The 27,752-nt window shown below is 33.9% G+C and overlaps 1 protein-coding gene across 1 annotated transcript in view; it reads left to right on the top strand.

The window, feature by feature from the left end:
- The window catches only part of naz (nazgul), a 262,005-nt gene extending 236,369 nt beyond the window's left edge, over positions 1–25,636 (top strand). Inside the window, exons 4-5 of the mRNA XM_075288437.1 lie at positions 16,026–16,172; positions 25,208–25,636. Coding sequence (XP_075144552.1) covers positions 16,026–16,172; positions 25,208–25,421 — 361 coding nt within the window. The 3' untranslated portion in view covers positions 25,422–25,636. The remainder of the gene's footprint in view (positions 1–16,025; positions 16,173–25,207) is intronic.
- The last annotated feature ends 2,116 nt before the right edge of the window (positions 25,637–27,752 follow it).

Here is a 27,752-nt window from a genome sequence, read left to right as displayed (position 1 = left end):
CCTACGATAATTTAATGATGAATGTGTGGCCTCGTGGAAAGGGGGCGCAAAACAATAGACGTTAAAGAGAAATGCTTTTAGGATGCAATAAACCCCTAATTACGTCCAGTTTTAATTGAGAATTTATTTAGCTGCTTAACATTCCTACCAACAATGTAATCATTTTATTACAAAAAAAGGACAAAAATATTTATTGTTACAGCCTGCCAGTAGCAGCCATAGAGAAAGCCGTCTTTGGCACAGTTAGTAACGTGCAAAAACAAAAGGATATTCAACGCGGCAGGTATAGGCATATTTCCCATTGTTCTTTGGGGTTTTCTTTGTTATCCTGGTATCTTGTGGTTCTTAATTAGTTATTACTATGGTCCTGATTGTATAGTCCTTCGTGAAATCTATTCAAGGAATTGTTGCCTTTCTTTCATTATTAAATTAAATGACGCTCTCAATGAGAACAAACAACAACAATTTGAGATACATTTTAATATTGCAAACTTAAATCCTTAATAGAAATTCATTCATTATTCAACTTAACCGGTAGAAAAAAAGCAGTGAGTATACTCAGAAAATTAAGATAGAGAGCTTAAATTGGGGATTGGAAACCGATTTCAACGTATTCAAACCCAATGATGCCAACTCCCGAAGGACATAAAACAGCAAAAAAAATTCTAACATACCAATTGCCATCAAAGAAATTATTCCATCCAGTTACAATTCAAGGTATTACTACAAACAACAACAAACTACAATTTCTGGATTAGAATGGATTACTTCAAAGATCTGTTATAGAACTTTGAAAATTGGTTTTGATTTGGAGCATTTTTAATTTTGTGAAATTGTGAACCTCTATCCAAGTGTACAGTTTTATATTTCTAATGGCGATTTTAATTTCATTCTATTTTGGTCAGTAATGAATTTCATATTTCAAAATATGTTTTTCCAGTGAGGGTAATTAATTTGACGACACTAAATTTGGAAATATTCTCTAATATTTTAATATTTAGAGAGAGTCTATTTTTTATTTAAATTACTCGTATGAGGGCTTTATGAATTTAACATAAACGTTTTGACTAACACCTTTATCAAGCTCAGAGATTTTGCACTCGTTGCTAGACTTTTTAAAAGAATACCCTAAACAACAAAATTGATTAAAAACAGGATCAATATCAGCTTCATAACAATCAAATTCTATATTTGGAAATAAAATTGACTTTCTTAAGCTTTTGACAGTCTATTCTGAATTTTTGTATGAAAAGATTTCGTCAATCAAACTCAATATAGTTCTGTTGAAAAAAGCACCAAAAGCACTAAATAACAAGTATATACGGCCGCAAGTTCGGCCAGGCCGAATCTTATGTACCCTCCACCACGGATGGCGTAGAAACTTCTACGAAAGACTGTCATCCACAAATTTCAACTCACTCGGATGAAATTTGCTCCCTCAAGAGGCTCCAAAACCAAATCTCGGGATCGGTTTATATGGGCGATATACATGATTATGGACTGATATGGACCACTTTTGGCATGGTTGTTAAATATGATATACTACCACCACGTACCAAATTTCAAACAGATCGGATTAATTTTGCTTCTCCAAAAGGCACCGGAGGTCAAATCTGGCGAACGGTTTATATGGGAGCTATATATAATTATGGACTGATAGGAACCAATTCCTGCATGGTTGTTGGATACCACATACTAACATCACGTACCAAACTTCAACCGAATGGGAAGAATTTTGCTCTTCCAACACAGAAAAAAAAGTGTCTCGTAAATTTAAGAAGATTTTTACAATAATTTATTACAAGAATTTTCCAGAATTTTAGTTCATTTTTCGTATCTTTAACGAAAATTAACTATTCGAAAGGAAATTTTACAAATTCTAAGTAGCAATCGTTTAGTTCATGGCCTACAAAAAACGATGGAAATTTCCTTAAAAAATTTCTTAACTGGTAGTTAAAAATTCGTTTGTCATGCTATAAAACTACTTGTGAAATGTAAAGTATTTTCTAAATAATAAGTGCAATTTACCATACGATTTTTTTGTATGAGAAAATATTTTTTTACGAAAAATGAACTTGAAAGTGGATAGCAATTTCTTACTGACAATTCCTATGATTAATAATTGTTGGTAAAAAATTTCCCAATGAAATATTTTTAGTTCACATGTAATTAAATTTATAGACATTTTCGTCAAAAATGGGTAGATATCATTTCATGAAGTTTTTGCTAATTTTAAGTTAAACGTTTTATCGTTCTTATACTGATATGCATTTAAGAGTATTGTTTTTAGAGTAAATTGTGGACAGATGCGATGAACTAATGCATAGTACAGAGATCTTTCTCGTCAAAGTGGAATATGTTTAATGTAAAGATGATGTTACTTGAATTTTTTTGAGAGTGAGAGCATGCAATGCAATAATGAGAAATGGTAGCGAGTGATGGGGATGTTGTGTATATCTGAGCGTGGGGTTGTTTTTGTTCTTTCAGTGGTTTGTGTGTGTGTGTTTATTGGCGAATGGTTTATTTGTCTGGATGAGGTGTTGTTTTCAATGAAGGCACACGTGTTTTTGTTGTTGTAGGAATGGTTTGGTTTTGCTTGGTTTTGTTTGGCATGCTTCAGTTATATAGTTGGCGTTGGCGTGGGCTGTTGCATCTTTTTAGCAAGTATGTAACAAGGGAATATAAAGGTATGGAATATTTTGGTTTTTTAGACATATATTGGTGTTTGTTTATTAAAACTTTGAAATGAAAGTTATTAATATTTTAGCGATGAGATGTACGATGGCGAAGTAATGATCGGTAGCATAGAAAAAAGTTATTAAGAATGTTCAATATTTAGGAAAAAATTCTGAAATGGAAAGTATATTGAAATTGTTTTATCTAATTTAATTTTTATTATTCAATGTAAAAAATAAATATTCAATTTCAGAGTAACTCCAGATGAATTTGGAAAATTGTTTGTTACACCTCAGCGTATAGTTTAATGATAAATAGGTAAGAGTTCTTTTTCAATGTGGTTTTCTTTTAAAAAATAATATTCTTTATGTATATTATTATTTGCTAATTATTATTATTATTTTTTTAACAAGTTTCATGTTTTTCTTTGTTGTAAAAAAATATCTAAGTTAAGAGCAACCCCAGATGGATTCGGGCAAATTTTTATATTTCTCCTCAGCGTATAATGTAATAGATAAGTGGTAAGTTTTCTTTTAAAAATTGGCTTTCTTCTCACTAGAATATTTACGTTTTAATGACATTTTTATTGTCAAAAATTACAGGTTTTAATACCTTATTTTAGTATTACTTTAATCAAATATTTTTGGAAAATTTTTGTTACACCTCAGCATATAGTTTACTCATAAATTGGTAAGTATTCTTTTTAAAATGTGGTTTTCTTTTAAAAAGGATATTTATTATTTATATCATTATTTTCTAATTATTATTATTTTTTTTTTTTGAAACTAGTTTAATGTTTTTCTTTGTTGTAAAAAAAATATTTAATTTCAGAGCAACCCCAAAATGGATTCGGGCATATTTTTATATTCCTCCTCAGCGTATAATTTAATAGAGAAGTGGTAAGTTTTCTTTTAATATTTGGCTTTCTTTTCACTAGAATATTTAAATTTTTATGACCTTTTTATTATCAAAATTACATGTTTTTAATACCTTATTTTAGTATTACAATAATCAAATATTTTTGGAAACAAATTTAATATTTTTATTGTAAAAAACAAATATTTAATTTCAGAATAACAATTTGGAAACATTTTTATGAATTGGTAAGCTTTCTTTAACATTCTTTTAACCAGAATATTTAGTTTTTTTTTATGCATATTATTTCTTTAATTAGATAATTTGGAAACCAATTTAATGTTTTCTATTTAATGTAAAAAAATAAATATTTAATTTCAGAGTATCCCCAAATGAATTTCGATAACTTTTTAACCTCAGCGTACAATTTAATAGAGAATTGGTAAGTTTTATATTAAAACTTTGGCTTTCTTTTGACAAGAATATTTATTGTATTATGTCCTTCAAATCGATAACAACACAGTTTTATGAGTTAATATATTACTTAATTCATTATTTCTCTAATTGTTTAAGGTACAAACTTTATGAGGTACGTTTATCTAAGAAAAGTTTAATTCCTTACACCATTTAATAAAATGCCCCCAAATATGGTAAGTTACAAGCTAATTTAAAGAGATTAAAAATTATATTTTATTACATGTTAATTTTTAACAATTTTCATTATTCCTTCCATTTTTTTTCAGCATGATATGTGAATATACTAACAATGAATAAAAAAAACTAAGGAAAAGTCAAAATGTCCAAATAGCGAGTTAAAATAAACTACTTTCTTGTTCCACGTGGTCATAATTTTTATTCACAAAAACATTGTATTAAGAACTCTCATCATAAGTTTTTATAATAAAGTACTTTTGCTTAAAGAAAGTTGAATTTTAATGTATGAAAATTTTCATAATAGTAAAACGGGTTGTTGTTCCTTTAATTATTTAATTTCTCTGTATTGTGGAATGATTGATTTAAAAATAGTTTAGTCGTCGACATTTTAAGGAGACTGTTAACCACTTTTTATTATCGGGTTTCCCAAAAAATAAGCAGGTAAACCAAAATAATACTGACTTTTTAACTTGGTAGGGGTATATAAATCTTATGGTGTTGTAAAAATGAACTAAAATACAATGTTATAGATTAACTAAAATTTAAGAGAATTATAAACTAGACAAGTTGAAAAAAATCTTAAGGGCTAAATCATGTTCAATATTACTACAGTTTAGTTCATTTTGCAATGGAAAAGGGTTCACTGTTTTTTCAGTGAAGATGCTCCGGAGGTCAAATCTGGGGATCGGTTTAGATGGGGCCTACATATAATTAGGGTCCGATTTCGACCAATTTTTGCATGGGTGTTTGAGGACATATATTAACATTACGTACCAAATTTCAACTGAATCAGATGAATTTTTGTCTTCCAAGAGGCTCCGGAGGTCAAATCTGGTGATCGGTTTATATGGGGGCTATATATAATTATGGACCGATATAGACCAATTTTTGCATGGTCATTAGAGAGCATATACTAACATCATGTACCAAATTTCAGCCGGATCGGATGAAATTTGTTTTTCGTAGAGGCTCTGCAAGCCAAATCTGGTGATCGGTTTATAGGGGGCTATATATAATTATGGACCGATGTGAACCAATTTTTGCATGGTTGTTGGAGACCATATACTAACACCACGTGCCAAATTTCAGCCGGATCGCATAAAATTTGCTTCTCTTAGAGGCTCCGCAAGCCAAATCGGGGGATCGGTTTATATGGGGGCTATATATAATTATGGACCGATGTGGACCAATTTTTGCATGGTTGTTAGAGACCATGTACTAACACCATGTACCAAATTTCAGCCGGATCGGATGAAATTTGTTTCTCTTAGAGGCTCTGCAAGCCAAATCGGGGGATCGGTTTATATGGGGGCTATATATAATTATGGACCGATGTGGACCAATTTTTGCATGGTTGTTAGAGACCATATGCTAACACCATGTACCAAATTTCAGCCGGATCGGATGCAATTTGCTTCTCTTAGAAGCCTCGCAAGCCAAATTTGGGGGTCCGTTTATATGGGGGCTATACGTAAATGTGGACCGATATGGCCCATTTGCAATACCATCCGACCTACATCAATAACAACTACTTGTGCCAAGTTTCAAATCGATAGCTTGTTTCGTTCGGAAGTTAGCGTGATTTCAACAGACGGACGGACGGACATGCTCAGATCGACTCAGAATTTCACCACGACCCAGAATATATGTACTTTATGGGGTCTTAGATCAATATTTCGATGTGTTTTTATACCCTCCCTATGGTGGAGGGTATAAAAACGCTAGCAAACACCAAAGCACAAAAAAGTACTAAATGTATTGCTAAAAGCACTAAAATGGCATCACTATTGAAACCAACTTTATGTTGCTATCATTTCCAAAGCAAAACTGAATGGCAGACTTGATCGAAGCCTCTGTGCTAAAGAACTCGTTTGCTCGTTAACTTAACATAGGGAGCCACCGTGATGCAATGATTAGCACGCCCGCCTTGTAAACAAAGGGTAGTGGATTCAATCTGAGTTTCGACCCGAGACCAAACAGTTTTTCCATGGTGGATTATATTCTCTCAGTAATGTTGGTGACATTTCTGAGTATTTCAAAACTTATCTAAGAGGTTTCACCGCAATGTGAAACACTGTTCGGACTCGGCTATAAAAAGGAGGTCCCTTGTCATTGAGCTAAACATGGAATCAGGCAGTACTCAGTGATAAGAGAGAACTTCACCACTGTGGTACCACAATGGACTGAATAGTATAAGTGAGGCTGAAAGAGCCTAACCTAGCTGAACATTCGCGAGAACGTATGAACTAAAACACCGCCTATAGTAATGGTGAGAGCCGCCGAAACGGCCGATAGTAGTTCCCCGTTTGTATTCATCGAACATGATAAAATTTTCTATAGAAATAAAATTTTAACAACAATTTTCTATAGAAATACAATGTTGAGAAAATTTTCCATAGGAATAGAATTTTGAGAAAGTTTTCCATAGAAATAAAATTTTGAGAAAGTTTTGCATAGAAATAAAATTTTGAGAAAATTTTCCATGGAAATAAAATTTTGAAAAAGTTTTGCATAGCAATAAAATTTTGAGAAAATTTTCCATAGAAATAAAATTTTGAAAAAACTTTCTATAGGAATAAAATTTTGAGAAAGTTTGCCATAGAAATAGAATTTTGAGAAATTTGGAGAACATTTTCTAAAGAAATAAAATTTTGACAAAATGTTCTACAAAAATAAAATTTTGACAAAGTTTTCTATAGAAATAAAATGTTGGCAATATTTTCTATAGAAATAAAATTTTGACAAAGTTTTCTATAAAAGTAATATTTTGACAAAATTTTCTATAGAAAAAAATTTTGACAAAATTTTCTATAGAAAAAAATTTTGACAAAATTTTCTATAGAAATAAAATTTTGACAAAATTTTCTATAGAAATAAAATTTTGACAAAATTTTCTACAGAAATAAAATTTTGACCAAATTGTCTATAGAAATAAAGTTTTGACAAAATTTTCTACAGAAATAAAATTTTGAGAAAATTTTCTATAGGAATAAAATTTTGAGAAAGTTTGTCATAGAAATAAAATTTTGAGAAAATTTTTCCTAGAAATAAAATTTATAAAAAGTTTTCCATAGAAATAAAATTTTGAGAAAAATTTACATGGAAATGAAAATTTGGAAAATGTTTCTATAAAAATAAAGTTTTTGAGAATTTTTTTTTAAAGAAATAAAATTTTGAGAAAATTTTCCATGGAAATAAAATTTTGAGAAAATTTTCTATAGAATTAAGATTTTGAGAAACTTTTGCATAAAAATAAAATATTGAGAAAGTTTAGCATAGAAATAAAATTTTGAGAAAATTGTCTATAGGAATAACATTTTGAGAAAGTCTGTCATAGAAATAAAATTTGGACAAAATCTTCTATAGAAATAAAATTTTGACAAAATATTCTACAGAAATAAAATTTTGACAAAATTTTCTACAGAAATAAAATTATTTTGTTTTGTTATTGTTGGTTTTGTTCTTTAATCATTGTTGTTGTTTTTTTGATTTCAGCTTAAATTCATACATTGACTAAACTACAAGTGTAGCTTAACCAACAGAGGAAAATAATGTTTATTACAAAATTTTCTATAGGGATAAAATTTTGACGAATTTTCTATAGAAATAAAGTTTTGTTGTCGTTTTTTATTTCAGCTTAAAACCATACATTGACTAAACTACAAGAGTAGCTTAACCAACAGAGGAAAAGAATGTTTGTCAAATTTATTTGGGCAAAGCCCTATAGACTGCAAGATGGTTGGATGGACGCACGTTTCGGAATTACCACATTCCTCATCAGCATCCTCTACTTGCAGCAAAACTATCAACCAATTATCAGAGTAAATTCAGGCAGTTTATTAAACCCAACAAAAACCACACTTGAACCCTCCGAAAAAAGGTTTTACATTGATAGCCGGCTTATGCCGAAATAAATTCGAAACAAACATATCTCTTTTCCTATGCCACTGTCAAATCATCGATTTGAATTCACATGGCTGGGTTTATTTTGAGCGTGCCTCCTCTTCTTTTTCCATTCGCTTTGTTTTGTTATTGTTGGTTTTGTTCTTTAAGCATTGTTGTCGTTTTTTATTTCAGCTTAAAACCATACATTGACTAAACTACAAGAGTAGCTTAACCAACAGAGGAAAAGAATGTTTGTCAAATTTATTTGGGCAAAGCCCTATAGACTGCAAGATGGTTGGATGGACGCACGTTTCGGAATTACCACATTCCTCATCAGCATCCTCTACTTGCAGCAAAACTATCAACCAATTATCAGAGTAAATTCAGGCAGTTTATTAAACCCAACAAAAACCACACTTGAACCCTCCGAAAAAAGGTTTTACATTGATAGCCGGCTTATGCCGAAATAAATTCGAAACAAACATATCTCTTTTCCTATGCCACTGTCAAATCATCGATTTGAATTCACATGGCTGGGTTTATTTTGAGCGTGCCTCCTCTTCTTTTTCCATTCGCTTTGTTTTGTTATTGTTGGTTTTGTTCTTTAAGCATTGTTGTCGTTTTTTATTTCAGCTTAAAACCATACATTGACTAAACTACAAGAGTAGCTTAACCAACAGAGGAAAAGAATGTTTGTCAAATTTATTTGGGCAAAGCCCTATAGACTGCAAGATGGTTGGATGGACGCACGTTTCGGAATTACCACATTCCTCATCAGCATCCTCTACTTGCAGCAAAACTATCAACCAATTATCAGAGTAAATTCAGGCAGTTTATTAAACCCAACAAAAACCACACTTGAACCCTCCGAAAAAAGGTTTTACATTGATAGCCGGCTTATGCCGAAATAAATTCGAAACAAACATATCTCTTTTCCTATGCCACTGTCAAATCATCGATTTGAATTCACATGGCTGGGTTTATTTTGAGCGTGCCTCCTCTTCTTTTTCCATTCGCTTTGTTTTGTTATTGTTGGTTTTGTTCTTTAAGCATTGTTGTCGTTTTTTATTTCAGCTTAAAACCATACATTGACTAAACTACAAGAGTAGCTTAACCAACAGAGGAAAAGAATGTTTGTCAAATTTATTTGGGCAAAGCCCTATAGACTGCAAGATGGTTGGATGGACGCACGTTTCGGAATTACCACATTCCTCATCAGCATCCTCTACTTGCAGCAAAACTATCAACCAATTATCAGAGTAAATTCAGGCAGTTTATTAAACCCAACAAAAACCACACTTGAACCCTCCGAAAAAAGGTTTTACATTGATAGCCGGCTTATGCCGAAATAAATTCGAAACAAACATATCTCTTTTCCTATGCCACTGTCAAATCATCGATTTGAATTCACATGGCTGGGTTTATTTTGAGCGTGCCTCCTCTTCTTTTTCCATTCGCTTTGTTTTGTTATTGTTGGTTTTGTTCTTTAAGCATTGTTGTCGTTTTTTATTTCAGCTTAAAACCATACATTGACTAAACTACAAGAGTAGCTTAACCAACAGAGGAAAAGAATGTTTGTCAAATTTATTTGGGCAAAGCCCTATAGACTGCAAGATGGTTGGATGGACGCACGTTTCGGAATTACCACATTCCTCATCAGCATCCTCTACTTGCAGCAAAACTATCAACCAATTATCAGAGTAAATTCAGGCAGTTTATTAAACCCAACAAAAACCACACTTGAACCCTCCGAAAAAAGGTTTTACATTGATAGCCGGCTTATGCCGAAATAAATTCGAAACAAACATATCTCTTTTCCTATGCCACTGTCAAATCATCGATTTGAATTCACATGGCTGGGTTTATTTTGAGCGTGCCTCCTCTTCTTTTTCCATTCGCTTTGTTTTGTTATTGTTGGTTTTGTTCTTTAAGCATTGTTGTCGTTTTTTATTTCAGCTTAAAACCATACATTGACTAAACTACAAGAGTAGCTTAACCAACAGAGGAAAAGAATGTTTGTCAAATTTATTTGGGCAAAGCCCTATAGACTGCAAGATGGTTGGATGGACGCACGTTTCGGAATTACCACATTCCTCATCAGCATCCTCTACTTGCAGCAAAACTATCAACCAATTATCAGAGTAAATTCAGGCAGTTTATTAAACCCAACAAAAACCACACTTGAACCCTCCGAAAAAAGGTTTTACATTGATAGCCGGCTTATGCCGAAATAAATTCGAAACAAACATATCTCTTTTCCTATGCCACTGTCAAATCATCGATTTGAATTCACATGGCTGGGTTTATTTTGAGCGTGCCTCCTCTTTGTGGTAATTCCGAAACGTGCGTCCATCCAACCATCTTGCAGTCTATAGGGCTTTGCCCAAATAAATTTGACAAACATTCTTTTCCTCTGTTGGTTAAGCTACTCTTGTAGTTTAGTCAATGTATGGTTTTAAGCTGAAATAAAAAACGACAACAATGCTTAAAGAACAAAACCAACAATAACAAAACAAAGCGAATGGAAAAAGAAGAGGAGGCACGCTCAAAATAAACCCAGCCATGTGAATTCAAATCGATGATTTGACAGTGGCATAGGAAAAGAGATATGTTTGTTTCGAATTTATTTCGGCATAAGCCGGCTATCAATGTAAAACCTTTTTTCGGAGGGTTCAAGTGTGGTTTTTGTTGGGTTTAATAAACTGCCTGAATTTACTCTGATAATTGGTTGATAGTTTTGCTGCAAGTAGAGGATGCTGATGAGGAATGTGGTAATTCCGAAACGTGCGTCCATCCAACCATCTTGCAGTCTATAGGGCTTTGCCCAAATAAATTTGACAAACATTCTTTTCCTCTGTTGGTTAAGCTACTCTTGTAGTTTAGTCAATGTATGGTTTTAAGCTGAAATAAAAAACGACAACAATGCTTAAAGAACAAAACCAACAATAACAAAACAAAGCGAATGGAAATAAAGTTTTGACAAAAAATTTCGATAGAAATGAAATTTGGGGAAATTTTTCCTAGAAATAAAATTTTTAGAAAGTTTTCCATAGAAATAAAATTTTTAATTTTCTATAGAAATACAATTTTGAGAAAAATTTGTATAGAAATAAAATTTTGAGAAAATTTTCTATAGAAATAAAATTTTGACAAAATTATCTATAGAAATAAAATTTTGACAGAATTTTTATATAAAAACAAGTATATACGGCCGTAAGTTCGGCCAGGCCGAAGCTTATGTACCCTCCACCATGGATTGCGTAGAAACTTCTACTGAAGACTGTCATCCACAATCGAATTACTTGGGTTGCGGTAACACTTGCCGATGGCAAGGTATCTTAAAACTTCCTAACACGGTAATATATACCATATAGTCCATGCGTGGTATATATTAAACTAAAAAAGGCCGATTAAATACGTATATAATTAAGTTTAAAGTTTCTATAGAAATAAAATTTTAACAAAATAAAATTTTGACAACATTTTCTATAGAAGTAAAATTTGAAAAAAAAATTCTATAGAAATGAAATTTGGATAAAATTTTCTATAGAAATAAAATTCTGACAAAATTTTCTATATTTAGAAATAAAATTTTGACAAAATATTCTAAAGAAATAAAATTTTGACAACATTTTCTATAGAAATAAAATGTTGACAAAATTTTCTATAGAAATAACATTTTGACAATGTTTTCTATAAAAATAAAATTTTGGTAGATTATTTTTGGCTCGAGTAGCAACCATGATTATGAACCGATAAGTACCAATTTTTGTGTGATTGGGGATCGCCTATATATAACTAGAGACCGAAAATCTGTGGATCGATTTATATGGGGGTTATATATAATTATACTAACACCACGTACCCAATTTCAACCGGATCGCATGAATTTTTCTCCTCTAAGAGGCTCCGGAGGTCAAATCTGGGGATCGGCTTATATGGGGGCTATATATAATTATAGGCCGATATGGACCAATTTTGGCATGGTTGTTAGAGACAATATACTAACACCACGGACCCAATTTCAATCGGATCGGATGACTTTTGCTCCTCTAAGAGGCTCCGGGAGTCAAATCTGGGAATCAGTTTATATGGGGGCTATATATAATTATGGGCCGATGTGGACCAATTTTTGCATGGTCATTAGAGACCATATATTAACACTATGTACCAAATTTCAGCCGGATCGAATGAAATTTGGTTCTCTTAGAGGCTCCGCTAGCCAAATCGGGGGATCGGTTTATATGGGGGCTATATGTAATTATGGACCGATATGGACCAATTTTCGCGTGGTTGTTAGAGATCATATACTAACACCATGTACCAAATTTCTGCCGGATCGGGTGAAATTTGCTTCTCTTAGAGCAATCGCAAGCCAAATTTGGGGGTCCGTTTATATGGGGGCTATACGTAAAAGTGAACCGATATGGCCCATTTTCAATACCGTCTGACCTACATCAATAACAACTACTTGTGCCAAGTTTCAAGTCGATAGCTTGTTTCGTTCGGAAGTTAGCGTGATTTCAACAGAACGACGGACGGGCGGACGGACATGCACAGATCGACTCAGAATTTCACCACGACCCAGAATATATATACTTTATGGGGTCTTAGAGCAATATTTCGATGTGTTACAAACGGAATGACAAGGTTAATATACCCCCAACCTATGGTGGAGGGTATAAAAAATTTTGACGAACTTCCCTATAGAAATAAATTTCTGACAACATTTTCTAAAGAAAAAAATTTATAAAATTTTCGATAGAAATAAAAAGATGAGAAAATTTTCTACAAAAAAAAAATTTTGCGAAAGTTTCCCATAGAAATAAAATTTTGACAAAATTTTCTATAGGGATAAAATTTTGACAAAATTTTCTATAGGGATAAAATTTTGACAAAATTTTCTATTGAAGAAACTTAGATAAATTTCTGACAAAATTTGTTAAAGAAAAACAAGTATATACGGCCGTAAGTTCGGCCAGGCCGAAGCTTATGTACCCTCCATCATGGATTGCGTAGAAACTTCTTCTAAACACTGCCACCCACAATCGAATTACTTAAGTTGCGGTAACACTTGCCGATGGCAAGGTATCTTAAAACCTCCTAACACCATCTTCTAAATTGTATGTAAGTACATACGTGGTATATATTAAATCAAAAAAGATCGATCCAATACGTATATAATTCAGTTTGACAAAGTAGACATAAAATTTTGACAAAATTTTCTACAGAAATAAAATTTTAACAAAATTTTCTATAGAAATAAAATCTTGGTAGATTATTTTTGGATCGAGTGGCAACCATGATTATGAACCGAATAAAATTTGAACAAAATTTTCTATAGAAATAAAATTTTGACAATGATGAAAATTTTATTATGAACCGAATAAAATTTTAACAAAATTTTCTCTAGAAATAAAATTTTGACAAAATTTTCTAGAGAAATAAAATTTTGGTAGATTATTTTTGGTTCTAGTGGCAACCATGATTATGAACCGATATGGACCAATTTTTGTGTGATTGGACCAATTTTGGTATGGTTGTTAGCGACCATATACTAACACCACGTTCCTAATTTGAGGTCAAATCTGGAGAACGTTTTATATGGGGGCTATATATAATTATGGACCGATATGGACCAATTTTTGCACGGTTGCTAGAGACCATATACCAATACCATGTACCAAATTCCAGCCGGATCGGATGAAAGTTGCTTCTCTTAGAGGCTCCGCAACCCAAATCTGGGGATCGGTTTATATGTGCGCTATATATAATTATGGACCGATGTGGACCAATTTTTGCACGATTGCTAGAGACCATATACCAAAACAATGTACCAAATTTCAGCCGATTCGGATGAAATATGCTTCTCTTAGAGGCTCCACAAGCCAAATCTGGGGATCGGTTTATATGGGGGCTATATATAATTATGGACCGATATGGACCAATTTTGGCATGGTTGTTAGAGACCATATACCAACATCATGTACCAAATTTCAGCCGGATCGGATGAAATTTGCTTCTCTTTGAGGCTCCGCAAGCCAAATCTGGGGATCGGTTTATATGGGGGCTATATATAATTATGGACCGATGTCGACCAATTTTTGCATGATTGTTAGAGACCATATACTAACACCATGTACCAAATTTCAGCCGCATCGGATTAAATATGCTTCTCTTAGAGGCTCCACAAGCCAAATCTGAGGATCGGTTTATATGGGGGCTATATATAATTATGGACCGATGTCGACCAATTTTTGCATGGTTGTTAGAGACCACATACCAACACCATGTACCAAATTTCAGCCGGATCGGATGAAATATGCTTCTGTTAGAGGCTCCACAAACCAAATCTGAGGGTCCCTTTATATGGGGGCTATACGTAAAAGTGGACCGATATGGCCCATTTTCAATACCATCCGACCTACATCGATAACAACTACTTGTGCCAAGTTTCAAGTCGATAGCTTGTTTCGTTCGGAAGTTAGCGTGATTTCAACAGACGGACGGACGGACGGACATGCTTAGATCGACTCAGAATTTCACCACGACCCAGAATATATATACTTTATGGGGTCTTAGAGCAATATTTCGATGTGTTACAAACGGAATGACAAAGTTAATATACCCCCATCCTATGATGGAGGGTATAAAAAAAATTATAAAATTTTCTATAGAAATAAAATGTTGAGAAAATTTTCCACAAAAATAAATTTTTGCGAAAGTTTTCCATAGAAATAAAATTTTGAGAAAATTTTCGATAGCAGTAACATTTTGAGAAAGTTTTCCATAGAAATAAAATTTTGACAAAATTTTTTATGGAAATAAAATTTTGAAAACATTTTCTATAGAACTAAAATTTTGAGAAAGTTTTGCAAAGAAATAAAATTTTGAGAAAATTTTCCATAAAATAAAATTTTAACAAAAGTTTCTATAGGAATAACCGTACATTGTTAAAGATCAAGCCTTGCCGGCTTCTAATTTCCTCCTCTAGAAGCACCAAAATTTAAAAATTATTAAAAATTGTGTTGAGTGAAAAAGTCCCTACGTTGTGCCCATACATCCCTTAAAGATGAAAAAAATTCTACATGTAGGGAATTTCCCCTACATTTGGCAACACTGCGTCTGGGTATTTTAAAAAGCTGCAATGAAAACACTTCGAAATAGTTGCAACATACATTTAAATTTAAAAAAAAATTGTGTCCAAATTAATATAAAAATCAACGGAAAAAATAATTTCATAATTTTTTTCGTTGATTTTTTGTGACAATAAAATTAGATTTTCCTTTCAAAATTGTGAGCTTTCATGAAAACCGGTTATGCCGTTTATTTGTTTCAAAACACACGGTTAACCGGTTTTGGAAACAAAGTCTGGGTTTTCTAAACCAAGAAAAACCGATTGTCGAAAAACCCCCAGGTTTTTTATCACTCTACTCGAAACCGATTTCCGTACAGAATCGAAAGCTAGTGATGCCCTCAACTAACGTTGAAAGAAGCAAACATAAACCCATAAAGCATTTAAATATTTCGAAGAAACATATATTGCTTACCAAAAAAATTCAAAATTAGTTTTTTTTTCTAGGATTTGTGTTTCACACCAAAATGAAAAATGTTGCATTTCCGTATTTCACCTAAAATGTTCGACTATTTCCGCCAAATTACGAACCACTACCCACTCTGTAAAATGAAGATGCAGCCACTAACTCCAACAACACACATAGATAGCCTTGAACTATGACAGATTTTTCATTTCCCATCTTTTTTTCTCTCTCTCTCCCTTTTCATAATTTCATTGCTGCTATTAATGGTGCTGGTATTACTCATGATGATGATGATGCTTGCTCTGGCTATGTTGGCGAACTCTTCTGGCTGGACACTTCCTTCCTTCCTTCCTGGCGATGTTCGACAAACACCAATGGATGATTCGATGGACGGACAAATGTTTGTTGGCACAGTTCACCCCTAATGTCCGCTCTATGTATTCGTGTCATGACCTATCCATGGATGTGGCTCTTTATGAAAAGTCCTTCACAAGGAGCACAATGTGCCATACATTTGGCCACGGATCCCAAGTTGAAGCATGTATCTGGTGAATTTTTCAAGTAAGTTAGATTTATAAATTTGTACAATTTTTTCTTTAATGGCTAGGAAAGAAGATACAATATGGTAGTCGTTTGAAGATTGGCAAAAGTTACTTACAGTGTAGCTACCTCAGAGGAATCGGTGACATTGTTTATTTAAGAGTTAAGGAATATTTGTCTTAGTTCAAAGACATACGACCTCAACGGGGGGACACAAATTTCCAAAATTTTTGTTCAAAATTAAAAAAAAAACAAAATTTTTTTGAAGCAATGATTGTAAAGTTTATTTTTATTAATATTTCATTATTTAAAAAAAAAGAAATTTTCCTTAATATTTTATAAATTGCGCATCCTAAAATTTAGGTTGCGTAATCTTTATTATCACGTAAATATTTTTTTAGTGTAGAATAGATTTTACCTTCTTAAGTGTTTAATTCGGTTCAGATTTAAGTACATAAGATTTTCCATAGAACAATTGAGATTTAGACAAAGCTCCGACTTAGGTAAATGACGCCCCATTTGGCCAAATAATATTTCACAACCCAAAATTGGTGAGATATAGCCAATAGCCTTGTAAAATTACCACTTCTAAGTAGCAAACATTTTAAAAATGCTTCAAATTGTCGAATCCCTTTAACACATCCCAGCAAAAAAGCATCGCCAAAAAATTAGTGAAAATGTTCTTTTTGAATTTGGAAGTGATGCATAATTGACACAGAAGCGATATATTTAACATGGGCTTGTCATAGGACGGATGCCCACCACTTCCACAAAAAAATTAAAACTACCCATTAAAAATATGAAAAAAGCGAGTTATAACAAATTGAATTAAAAAAACTTCCGTGTAGTTAAAATAAAGAAGAACTTTCAATTTTGTTTTTGTTGGGATATGTATCGTCCGATAAATCATAAATGCACTTTTGTTCAATTGCATAAAAATGGCCCTAGCTTTAAATTTCCCATATTTTTATACCCTTCACCACTAGTGTGATACCGGGTATAATAAGTTTGTGCATTTGTATGTAACGCCAAGAAGGAAAAGTCTCAGACCCATTGTTAAGTATAACTATCGTCTTAGAATTAAATTCTAAGTCGATTTAGCAATGTCGGTCTGTCTGTCTGTCCGTTTAAATTTTGTCGACAAAAATGCTAAATCCAATCTGAAAAATTGTGAATTTTTAAAAATATTTCAGGTCAAACGTTCCCGACAAGCGTTAGAATGCATTAAAAATTATAAAAAAATATTTATTTAAAAAATATCACAGAATTTTTTAATTTACATCCTAAACATTGAATTCGGATCACACCTAAAGAAGTGATGCAAATTCGGGGCAACGGTTGTTGAAAGGGAGTACTTCCGTCATATGACAAGCCCATGTTAAATTCATCGCTTCTGCGTCAATTTTGCACCACTTCCGAATCCAAAAAGAACATTTTCATTACTTATTTGGCCGCGCTTTTTTTGCTGGGATGATATTTAAGTGTGTCAAGTTTGATCTAATATGGTTCAGATTTAGATGAAGCCTCCATATATTCGTTTTTCCGGTTTACACAAATATGGCCAAAATTCCAACACTTTACACAAAATTCTGTGATGATTTCCCCACATCTTAGTCATATCCTACACACTGTAATGCCAGAATTTCCACTGAACGCTTGACTTTTAAATAAGGCTCCAAGTCGCCCGACTTGACCAAATAATATATCACAACACACACTTGACCACATATCTTGGCGGGATCTAACCAATATCCTTGTAAAATCGCCACTGCTAAGTAGCAAAAATTGTAAATATTATTAAATTGTCCTATATCTCGAATACATATGTATCGCCTGATATATCATAAATGCTCTTTTGTACAATTGCATTAAAATTTCTCTCGCTTCATATTTCCCATATTTTTATACCCTCCACCATAGGATGGGGGTATATTAACTTTGTCATTCCGTTTGTAACACATCGAAATATTACTCTAATACCCCATAAGGTATATATATTCTGGGTCGTGGTGAAATTCTGAGTCGATCTAAGCATCTCCGTCCGTCCGTCCGTCTGTAGAAATCACGCTAATTTTCGAACGAAACAAGCTATCGACTTGAAACTTGGTATAAGTAGTTGTTATTGACGTAGGTCAGATGGTATTGCAAATGGGCCATAGCGGTCCACTGTTACGTATAGCCCCCATATAAACGGACCCCTAAATTTGGCCTGCGGGAACTCTAAGAGAAGCAAATGCCATCCGATAAGGCGGAAATTGGGTACTTGGTGTCAGCATATGATCTCTAACAACCATGCAAAAAATTGTCCACATCGGTCCATAATTATATATAGCCCCCATATAAACCGATCTCCCGATTTGGATTGCGGAGCCTCTAAGAGAAGCAACTTTCATCCGATCCGGCTGAAATTTGGTACATGGTGTTAGTATATGCACCCTCAAAAAAAATCGCTTCTTTAACATATGTTCCAAACATATTTTGCAGGAAGCATATATATTATTGGATACTGCCGAAACATTAATATGTTTGTGAACATATTATATGTTTGGAAGCATTTTGAGCCCAAAAATATTATATACTTGGAAGAATTTTTCCCAAAGACGATTGTGCTCATTGCCTAACATACTCGTAATTTTCACTTCCACGAAATATTTTAGTTCTTGGCACCTTTTTCTGTAATACAAATAATGTTGAAGAAATTATTCACTTTTATAAATTTTTTAAATTTTACCTTTTGCCTGCACGGAGAATCGAACCGAGGACCATACAATTTGTAAGCCAACACACTATCCACTGGGCTACGTAGCTGTTATAGTCACCAGTAGATAATTATTGTTATAAGTTACATTTATATAGCATAGTTTGCAGCGCCCACGAGCCCATGCAAACATAACATTATTTAACAGAAACATACATTTGTTTGCCACGTGGAGCAGTGGTTAGCATGTCTGCCTTGCATGCAAAGGGTCGTGGGTTCAATCCCTGCTCCGACCGAACATTTTTTTTTAATTTACACATTTATATCTATACTATATTAAATTTTTATAATGAAACTTCGAAATGTGGGTTATTAAAGATTTATAGTCAGTAACAGTGCTTGATATAAACGAAATTGACTGATTTTTGGATAAAATATTATTTTTTTTATTGCAAAAATAACAACTTTGTAACAAAAAACTGTTTTTGGTACAAAACTTTAAAATTTGGAAGGAATTAAAAAACTCTAACAAAAGAAGAACGTGGAGTCGAGTATAAACATACATAAATAAATTTATAATATAAACATAAACTTATTTAGGCGTGAACAGTTTTTTACTAGTATTTAACACCATCGCTCTAAAATGCCTTTTATTTTTCTTTAATAATTCATTTTAAAGAAAATAAACTTTTTAAATTGTTTTAGCTGCAAAACTCGAACTTAATGCCCGTCAACTCCTCGTGGACTACTTATTAATAAAGAGGAACTAAACTTTGTTTTTATACATTTTACTGGGTCATTTTTCACTATTTCCTCCTTATTTCATTTTACTGTCCCAACTCTAAAAAGAGTATAGTGCCATTTCGTTATTTTTATGAAGACCCCTGATTTCTTTTAACGAACCAAGAAAAAAATTGTGCCCATAATGCCAAAATGATAAACAAAACACATGTCCACACATACATAAAATGCTGCTCTCAAGGCGAAAAAATATGCTGTTTGTTTTTCAAAAGTCTATTCTCTTTGTTCCGAATGTCTATTCTCTTTATTCAAATTAAATAATATTTATGGCCTTATCATAAAACAGTTTTCCGAAACAACATACAAGCGGTTTCACAGAAATTGCTCTCATTTCATTCTCTCGCTGTGTTATGTTGATATCTTTTTATTCAACCCTCCCGGTTTCCATCTCTATTTCTTTCTCTCTGTCGCTCTCTGAATAAAGTATCACAACATATATATGTTTACTCGAAATTTGTAAATTTATATATGTTTACATTCACGCATATTATTTTTATGAAACATTCATGCCCCAAACATAATATATTCGAACATATTAACATATGTGTCCCAAACATTTTGTGTTAGTTTAGGAACATTACATGTTTGCACTTAAACATATCGTGTTTTAAAATTGTGCCCGAAACACATTTTGTTTATATCGGAACATATGAAAAACATATTTTTCTAACAGTGTGGTCTCTAATGACCATCAAAAAATGGTCCACATCGGTCCATAATTATATAGTCCCCATATAAACCGAACACCAGATTTGACCTCCGGAGCCTCTTGGCAAACCAAAATGCATCTGCTTCAGTTAAAATTTGGTACGTGGTGTTAATATATGGTCCCAAACACCCATGCAAAAATTGGTCGAAATCGGTCCATAATTATATATAGCCCCTATATAAACCGATTCCCAGATTTGATCTCCGGTGCCTTTTGGATAAGCAAAATTCATCCGATCTGGTTGAAATTTGGTACGTTGTGGTAGTATATGATATTTAACAGCCATGCCAAAAGTGGTCCATATAAGTCCATAATCATATACAGCACCCATATAAAGCGATCCCGAGATTTGGTTTTGGAGCCTCTTGGAGGAGCAAATTTCATCCGAGTCAGTTGAAATTTTGTACATTGTGCTAGTATATGGCCGTTAACAACCATGTCTAACTAGGTCCATATCGGTCTATAGTTATATATAGCCCTCAGATAAATCGATCCCCAGTAACACAAAAATTGGTCCATATCAAGTTCATAATTTTATATACACAGTCTCACACAAGTTTACATACCCCTGAGTTTTTTACCTCTTAACTAAATATGTTTCTTGTTGTTGTTTATAACCCATACGAAAAAAATATTCTTGAAAATTAACAATTACTTTGATTTTCAAATTAATTTACTTAAACGAAAGGATATATATGCATATTTTTTAAAATTTGATTATTGTTGTTTTTTATTTCAGCTTAAAACCATACATTGACTAAACTACAAGTGTAGCTTAACCAACAGAGGAAAAGAATGTTTGTCAAATTTATTTGGGCAAAGCCCTATAGACTGCAAGATGGTTGGATGGACGCACGTTTCGGAATTACCACATTCCTCATCAGCATCCTCTACTTGCAGCAAAACTATCAACCAATTATCAGAATAAATTCAGGCAGTTTATTAAACCCAACAAAAACTACACTTGAACCCTCCGATTATTTAATGAAAATATAAATTATTTAACCGTATGTAATTTTGTGGTAGACTGTGTAGCCCTCATATAAGCAACCCCCATATTTCAATTCTGGCTCTTTACCACATATGGACTAACTCACAATTTTAAAAACGATGTTAAGAAGTTTTATGTTAAGATACCACAACCCAAGTAATTCGATTGTGGATGACAGTCTTTCGTAGAAGTTTCTACGCAATCCATTGTGGAGGGTACATAAAATTCGGCCTGGCCGAACTTATGGCCGTCTATATTTATCACAATGGACTGAATAGTATAAGTGAGCCTGATACATCGGGCTGCCACCTAACCTAACCTATGGCCGTATATACTTGTTATACCCTGCGCCACACTGTGGAACAGGGTATTATAAGTTAGTGCATATGTTTGTAACACCCAGAAGGAGACAAGATAGACACATGGTGTCTTTGGCAATAATGCTCAGGGTGGACCCCTGAGTCGATATAACCATGTCCGTCTGTCTGTGAACACATTTTTGTGATCAAAGTCTAGGTCGCAATTTAAGTCCAATCGCCTTCAAATTTGGCACAAATTTGGCCTAATTTGGGTCAGAATAGAACCCTATTGATTTTGGAAGAAATCGGTTAAGATTTAGATATGCTCCGATATATATCTTTCGCCCGATATGCACTAATATGGACCCAGCAGCCAGAGTTTTATTCCGATTTGTTTGAAATTTTGTACAAACATAACACTTAGTTGTATAGTAAAGTGTGCAAAATTTGTTTGAAATCGGTTCAGATTTAGATATAGCTCCCATATATATCTTTCGCCCGATATGGTCTTATATGGCCCCAGAAGCCAGATTTTTGGTCGAATTTGGTTGACATTTTGCTCTAGGAGTACAATTAGTAGTATAGTCAAGTGTGCAAAATTTGATTGAAATCGGTTCAGATTTAGATATAGCACCCATATATATCTTTCGCCCGATATGAACTAATATGGTCCTACAAGCCAGAGTTTTGGCCCAATTTGGTTGAAATTTTGCACAGGGAGTAGATTTAGCATTGTAGCTATGCGTGCCAAATTTGGTTGAAATCGATTCAGATTTAGATATAGTTCCCATATATATCTTTCGCCCGATATGCACTTATATGTACCCAGAAGCTAGAGTTTTATCCCGATTAGCTTGAAATTTTGCACAAGGAGTAAAAATGGTAGTATAGTCATGTGTACCAAATTTGATTGAAATCGGTTCAGATTTAGATATAGCTTCCATATATATTTTTCGCCCGATATGGACTTATATGGCCCCAGAAGCCAGAGTTTTTGCCCAATTTGGTTGAAATTTTGCACTTGGAGTACAATTAGTAATATAGTCATGTGTGGCAAATTTGATTGATATCGGTTAAGATTTAGATATAGCTCCCATATATATGTTTTTCTGATTTCGACAAAAATGGTCAAAATACCAACATTTTCCTTGTAAAATCGCCACTGCTTAGTCGAAAAGTTGTAAAAATGACTCTAATTTTCCTAAACTTCTAATACATATATATCGAGCGATAAATCATAAATAAACTTTTGCGAAGTTTCCTTAAAATTGCTTCAGATTTAAATGTTTCCCATATTTATACCCTGCGCCACACTGTGGAACAGGGTATTATAAGTTAGTGCATATGTTTGTAACACCCAGAAGGAGACGAGATAGACACATGGTGTCTTTGGCAATAATGCTCAGGGTGGGTCCCTGAGTCGATATAACCATGTCCGTCTGTCCGTCCGTCCGTCTGTCTGTGAACACATTTTTGTGATCAAAGTCTAGGTCGCAATTTAAGTCCAATCTCCTTCAAATTTAGCACATGTTCCTAATTTGGGTCAGAATAGAACCCTATTGATTTTGGAAGAAATCGGTTCAGATTTAGATATAGCTCCCATATATATCTTTCGCCCGATATGGACTAATATGGTCCTAAAAGCCAGAGATTTGTCCCAATTTGGTTGAAATTTTGCACAGGGAGTAGATTTAGCATTGTAGCCATGCGTGCCAAATTTGGTTGAAATCGATTCAGATTTGGATATAGCTCCCATATATATCTTTCGCCCGATATGGACTAATATGGTCCTAGAAGCCAGAGTTTTGGCCCAATTTGTTTGAAATTTTACACTCGGAGTATAATTAGTAGTGCAGTTAAGTCTGCAAAATTTGATTGAAATCGGTTCAGATTTAGATATAGCTCCCATATATATCTTTCGCCCGATATGGACTAATATGGTTCTAATAGCCAGAGTTTTGGCCCAATTTGGTTGGAATTTTGCACATGGAGAAGATTTAGCATTGTAGCTATGCGTGCCAAATTTGATTGAAATCGGTTCAGATTTATATATAGCTCCCATATATAGCTTTCGCCCAATTTACACTCATATGACCACAGAGGCCAATTTTTTACTCCGATTTAGTTGAAATTTTGCACAGGGAGTAGAATTAGCATTGTAGCTATGCGTGCCAAATTTGGTTGAAATCGGTTCAGATTTAGATATAGCTCCCATATATATGTTTTTCTGATTTCGACAAAAATGGTCAAAATACCAACATTTTCCTTGTAAAATCGCCACTGCTTAGTCGAAAAGTTGTAAAAATGACTCTAATTTTCCTAAACTTCTAGTACATATATATCGAGCGATAAATCATAAATAAACTTTTGCGAAGTTTCCTTAAAATTGCTTCAGATTTAAATGTTTCCCATATTTTTTTACTAACATTGTGCTCCACCCTAGTGCATTAGCCGACTTAAATTTTGAGTCTATAGATTTTGTAGAAGTCTATCAAATTCTGTCCAAATCGAGTGATATTTAAATGTATGTATTTGGGACAAACCTTTATATATAGCCCCCAACACATTTGACGGATGTGATATGGTATCGGAAATTTAGATCCACAAAGTGGTGCAGGGTATAATATAGTCGGCCCCGCCCGACTTTAGACTTTCCTTACTTGTTTTTACTAAAATTGTGTTCCACCCTAGTGCATTAGCCAACTTAAATTTTGAGTCTATAGATTTTGTAAAAGTCTATCAAATTCTGTCCACATCGAGTGATATTTAAAAGTATGTATTTGGGACAAACCTTTATATATAGCACCCAACACATTTGGCGGATGTGATATGGTATCGAAAATTTAGAACTACAAAGTGGTACAGGGTATAATATAGTCGGCTCCGCCCGACTTTAGACTTTCCTTACTTGTTTTTAGTTGTAATTTTATTGTAGCCCCATATAAACCGATCCCCAGATTTGGCTTGTGGATTCAAGTTCATCCGATCCGGTTGAAATTTGATACACAGTGTTACCTATGACCTCTAGCTACCATGCAAAAATTGGTCCATATCGGACCATAATTATATACAGCCCCCATATAAACCGATTCCCAGATTTTACTTTTTGAGCATCCTAGAAAAAAATTCATCCGATTCAGTTAAAATATATGATGTCAGTATATCACTTCTACTAATGTTGCAAAACTTCATCCGTATAAATTTATTATTAACATATATCCCCACATAAACCGATTTGACTTCTGAAGCCTCAAGCTAATTTTATCTGATCCGGTTGAAATTACCGTGGTATTTGGTTCATAATCATTTAAGTTTCAAAATAACTTGAGATCGGCTAGTGTTATCTTCCAAGAAATTCTATTTTATATGACACTTTTTAGTAGAACTTCCATGGTCAATCCATGGTGGCGGGTACATAAGATTTGGTCTGGCCTTATTTAAATTAATTAAGATTTTATAGAGCATATCTTAAGGCGTACTTTTCTTTATTTTATAGTAATTTCTTAATACTTCACCTAATTTCTATATTTATGCATTCCGTCTTTCTCGTTTTTTTAGTGATTGCGAAATTGCCCAATCTTCCCCCCTAGGCGAGGATAAAGAATTGGCAAAAAAATTATATCAACAAACCATAGACACTCTAAAGAAAGTCACCAAATTGGAAATTGATAAGGAGGAACAGGAACAGGCTGTTGACACTCCATCAGCTAAAGAAGAAGCAAAGACAAAATCATTGGAAAACCCACTGATATCCAATGCAGCAGGAACATAAAATGAACAGAAGAGCCAAAACGATGATAACAAAAGGGAAGAAAAGGAAATTCACTCATACCAACGCACAATCATCCATGACTTCGGGAATGACAACAACAACAACAATGACATAGAATGGCGTAGAATTTAATTAAGGCAATCATCTTTATGGATTTTTATTTACATTGCGCTTCGTAATCCTTTTCGTACAAATAAATAATTCAATAAAATGTTTTTGCATGTGTCCATGTTTTAATGTTTCACGTTATGGCAGAATGCGAAGGACATGAATGATAATTAAGGTTTTCGTAGTAAGTAAATGGTAGAAATTTAAAATTCAAATAAGGTAAGAAAGTTTAGTCAATTTCATTGTGCTGGTAATTTATTGACTTTGTCTTAAAGAGAGAGAGAGATAGAGAGCGAGACAGGAGAGAGGAAAGGGAGAAAACTAAATTTTCTTCTTTTATTACAAAAATGAAATATTTTTAATTAATCGGGAGCTGAATGTACGAAAAATTAAATTTTTGTATTTGATATACAGGGTGGCTTATATGTAATACAACAAAGTAAAGCGGTCGATGAAGGCAAATGGACTATCAAACAAGTGTAAAGCGGTCGATGAAGGCAAATCGACTATCAAACAAGTGTATACAGCAGTAAGTTCGGCCGGACCGAATCTTAAATACCCACCACCATGAATCAAATATAATAGTTTACTTTGAAAACTCATCGTCGTAGCGGGTTACTTGATAATATATAGCATTTTAGGGGGTTTGATGGCAAATCTTCTCCCAAGCAAATCAGTTCAACCAGTACGCTTCCCGAAGAAAAAAAATAAAGATTCGACCTATGAAGACCAGCTCAGATTCTGGATTTATGAGAGCCAATTTTGTTTGAGATTTAGAGAAATCACAAACATATCGTGTATATGATGAAATAACGCCTTGATTTTAAGTCCTAGAAATAAATTCGGGAGTTAGGTCTATATGGGGCCTATACCAAAACATGGACCAATAAAGGGTGATACGGTCAAAATTTGGTCAAGGGAAAACGCGTGTAAATCGGTGAAATCGTTTATTTAAAAAATCAAATTAAATTTCTTTTTCAAGTTCAATTAGTATAAAATTCAGGAAAAATATTCAGTTAGGCTTTCGCTTTTCCAAATCCGAATTGCCGGGCATCACGCTTGACACCTGCCATCAGATTTTGTACAGCCACCTTGTCCACCTTCTTCGGCGCAGAAAGCCAGTTTGCCTTGAACTGCTGTTCGTCCTTAGCAGTTTTTTTTTGGTCTTCTTTAGGTTCCGCTTGACAATAGCCCAGTATTTCTCAATTGGGGCGAGCTCTGGCATGTTGGGAGGGTTCTTGTCCTTGGGAACCACCTGCACGTTGTTGGCGGCGTACCACTTCATGGCCTTTTTACCGTAATAGCAAGATGTCAAATCCGGCCAAAACAGTACGGAACAACCGTGTTTCTTCAGGAAAGGCAGCAGACGTTTATTCAAACACTCTTTCACGTAAATTTCTTGGTTGACAGTCCCGGAAGCTATGAAAATGCTGCTTTTCAAGCCACAGGTACAGATGGCTTGCCAAACCAGATATTTCTTTGCGAACTTTGACAGTTTTATGTGCTTGAAAATATCTGCTACCTTTCCCCTTCCTTTTGCCGTATAAAACTCCTGTCCCGGAAGCTGCTTGTAGTCGGCTTTGACGTAGGTTTCGTCGTCCATTACCACGCAGTCAAACTTCGTCAGCATCGTCGTGTACAGCCTCCGGGATCGCGCTTTGGCCGTCGTATTTTGTTTATCATCGCGATTTGGAGTCACTACCTTCTTGTAAGTCAATAGTCCGGCTCGTTTTTTGGCTCGATGCACGGTTGTAGACGCTACACCCAGCTTCTTTGCGGCATCTCGGAGATAGAGGTTAGAGTTTCGCTTGAAACTACCGGCAACTCTCTTTGTCGTCTCAGCGGCTTCCGGTTTTCGATTTCCCCCCGATCCAGACTTCCTGGCTATCGACAAACGTTCCCCAAACACTTTAATTACATTTGTAACGGTTGATTTGGCAACTTTTAGCGATTTTGCCAGCTTTGCGTGCGAGTAGCTCGGATTTTCGCGATGTGCGAGCAAAATTTTGATACGCTGCTCTTCTTGCTTGGAAGGCATTTTGACAACTGAAGAGTGAATTCCAAAATCAAAATAGGAGCAACATTCTACACACACACCTTCAAAATGAGGGGTGTTCAGGTTTTTTGACCAAATTTTGACCGTATCACCCTTTATATCATTCGTCCGATTTGAATTTATATGGCCACAAAAGCCAGAGTTTTGTCGTGATTTGCTTCAAATTT

This window comes from Haematobia irritans, chromosome 1, assembly GCF_050003625.1.
Source record: "Haematobia irritans isolate KBUSLIRL chromosome 1, ASM5000362v1, whole genome shotgun sequence".
Classification (NCBI taxonomy): domain Eukaryota; kingdom Metazoa; phylum Arthropoda; class Insecta; order Diptera; family Muscidae; genus Haematobia; species Haematobia irritans.
The sequence above is the reverse complement of the archived record's forward strand: the minus strand, read 5'-3'. Positions and strand labels throughout refer to the sequence as shown.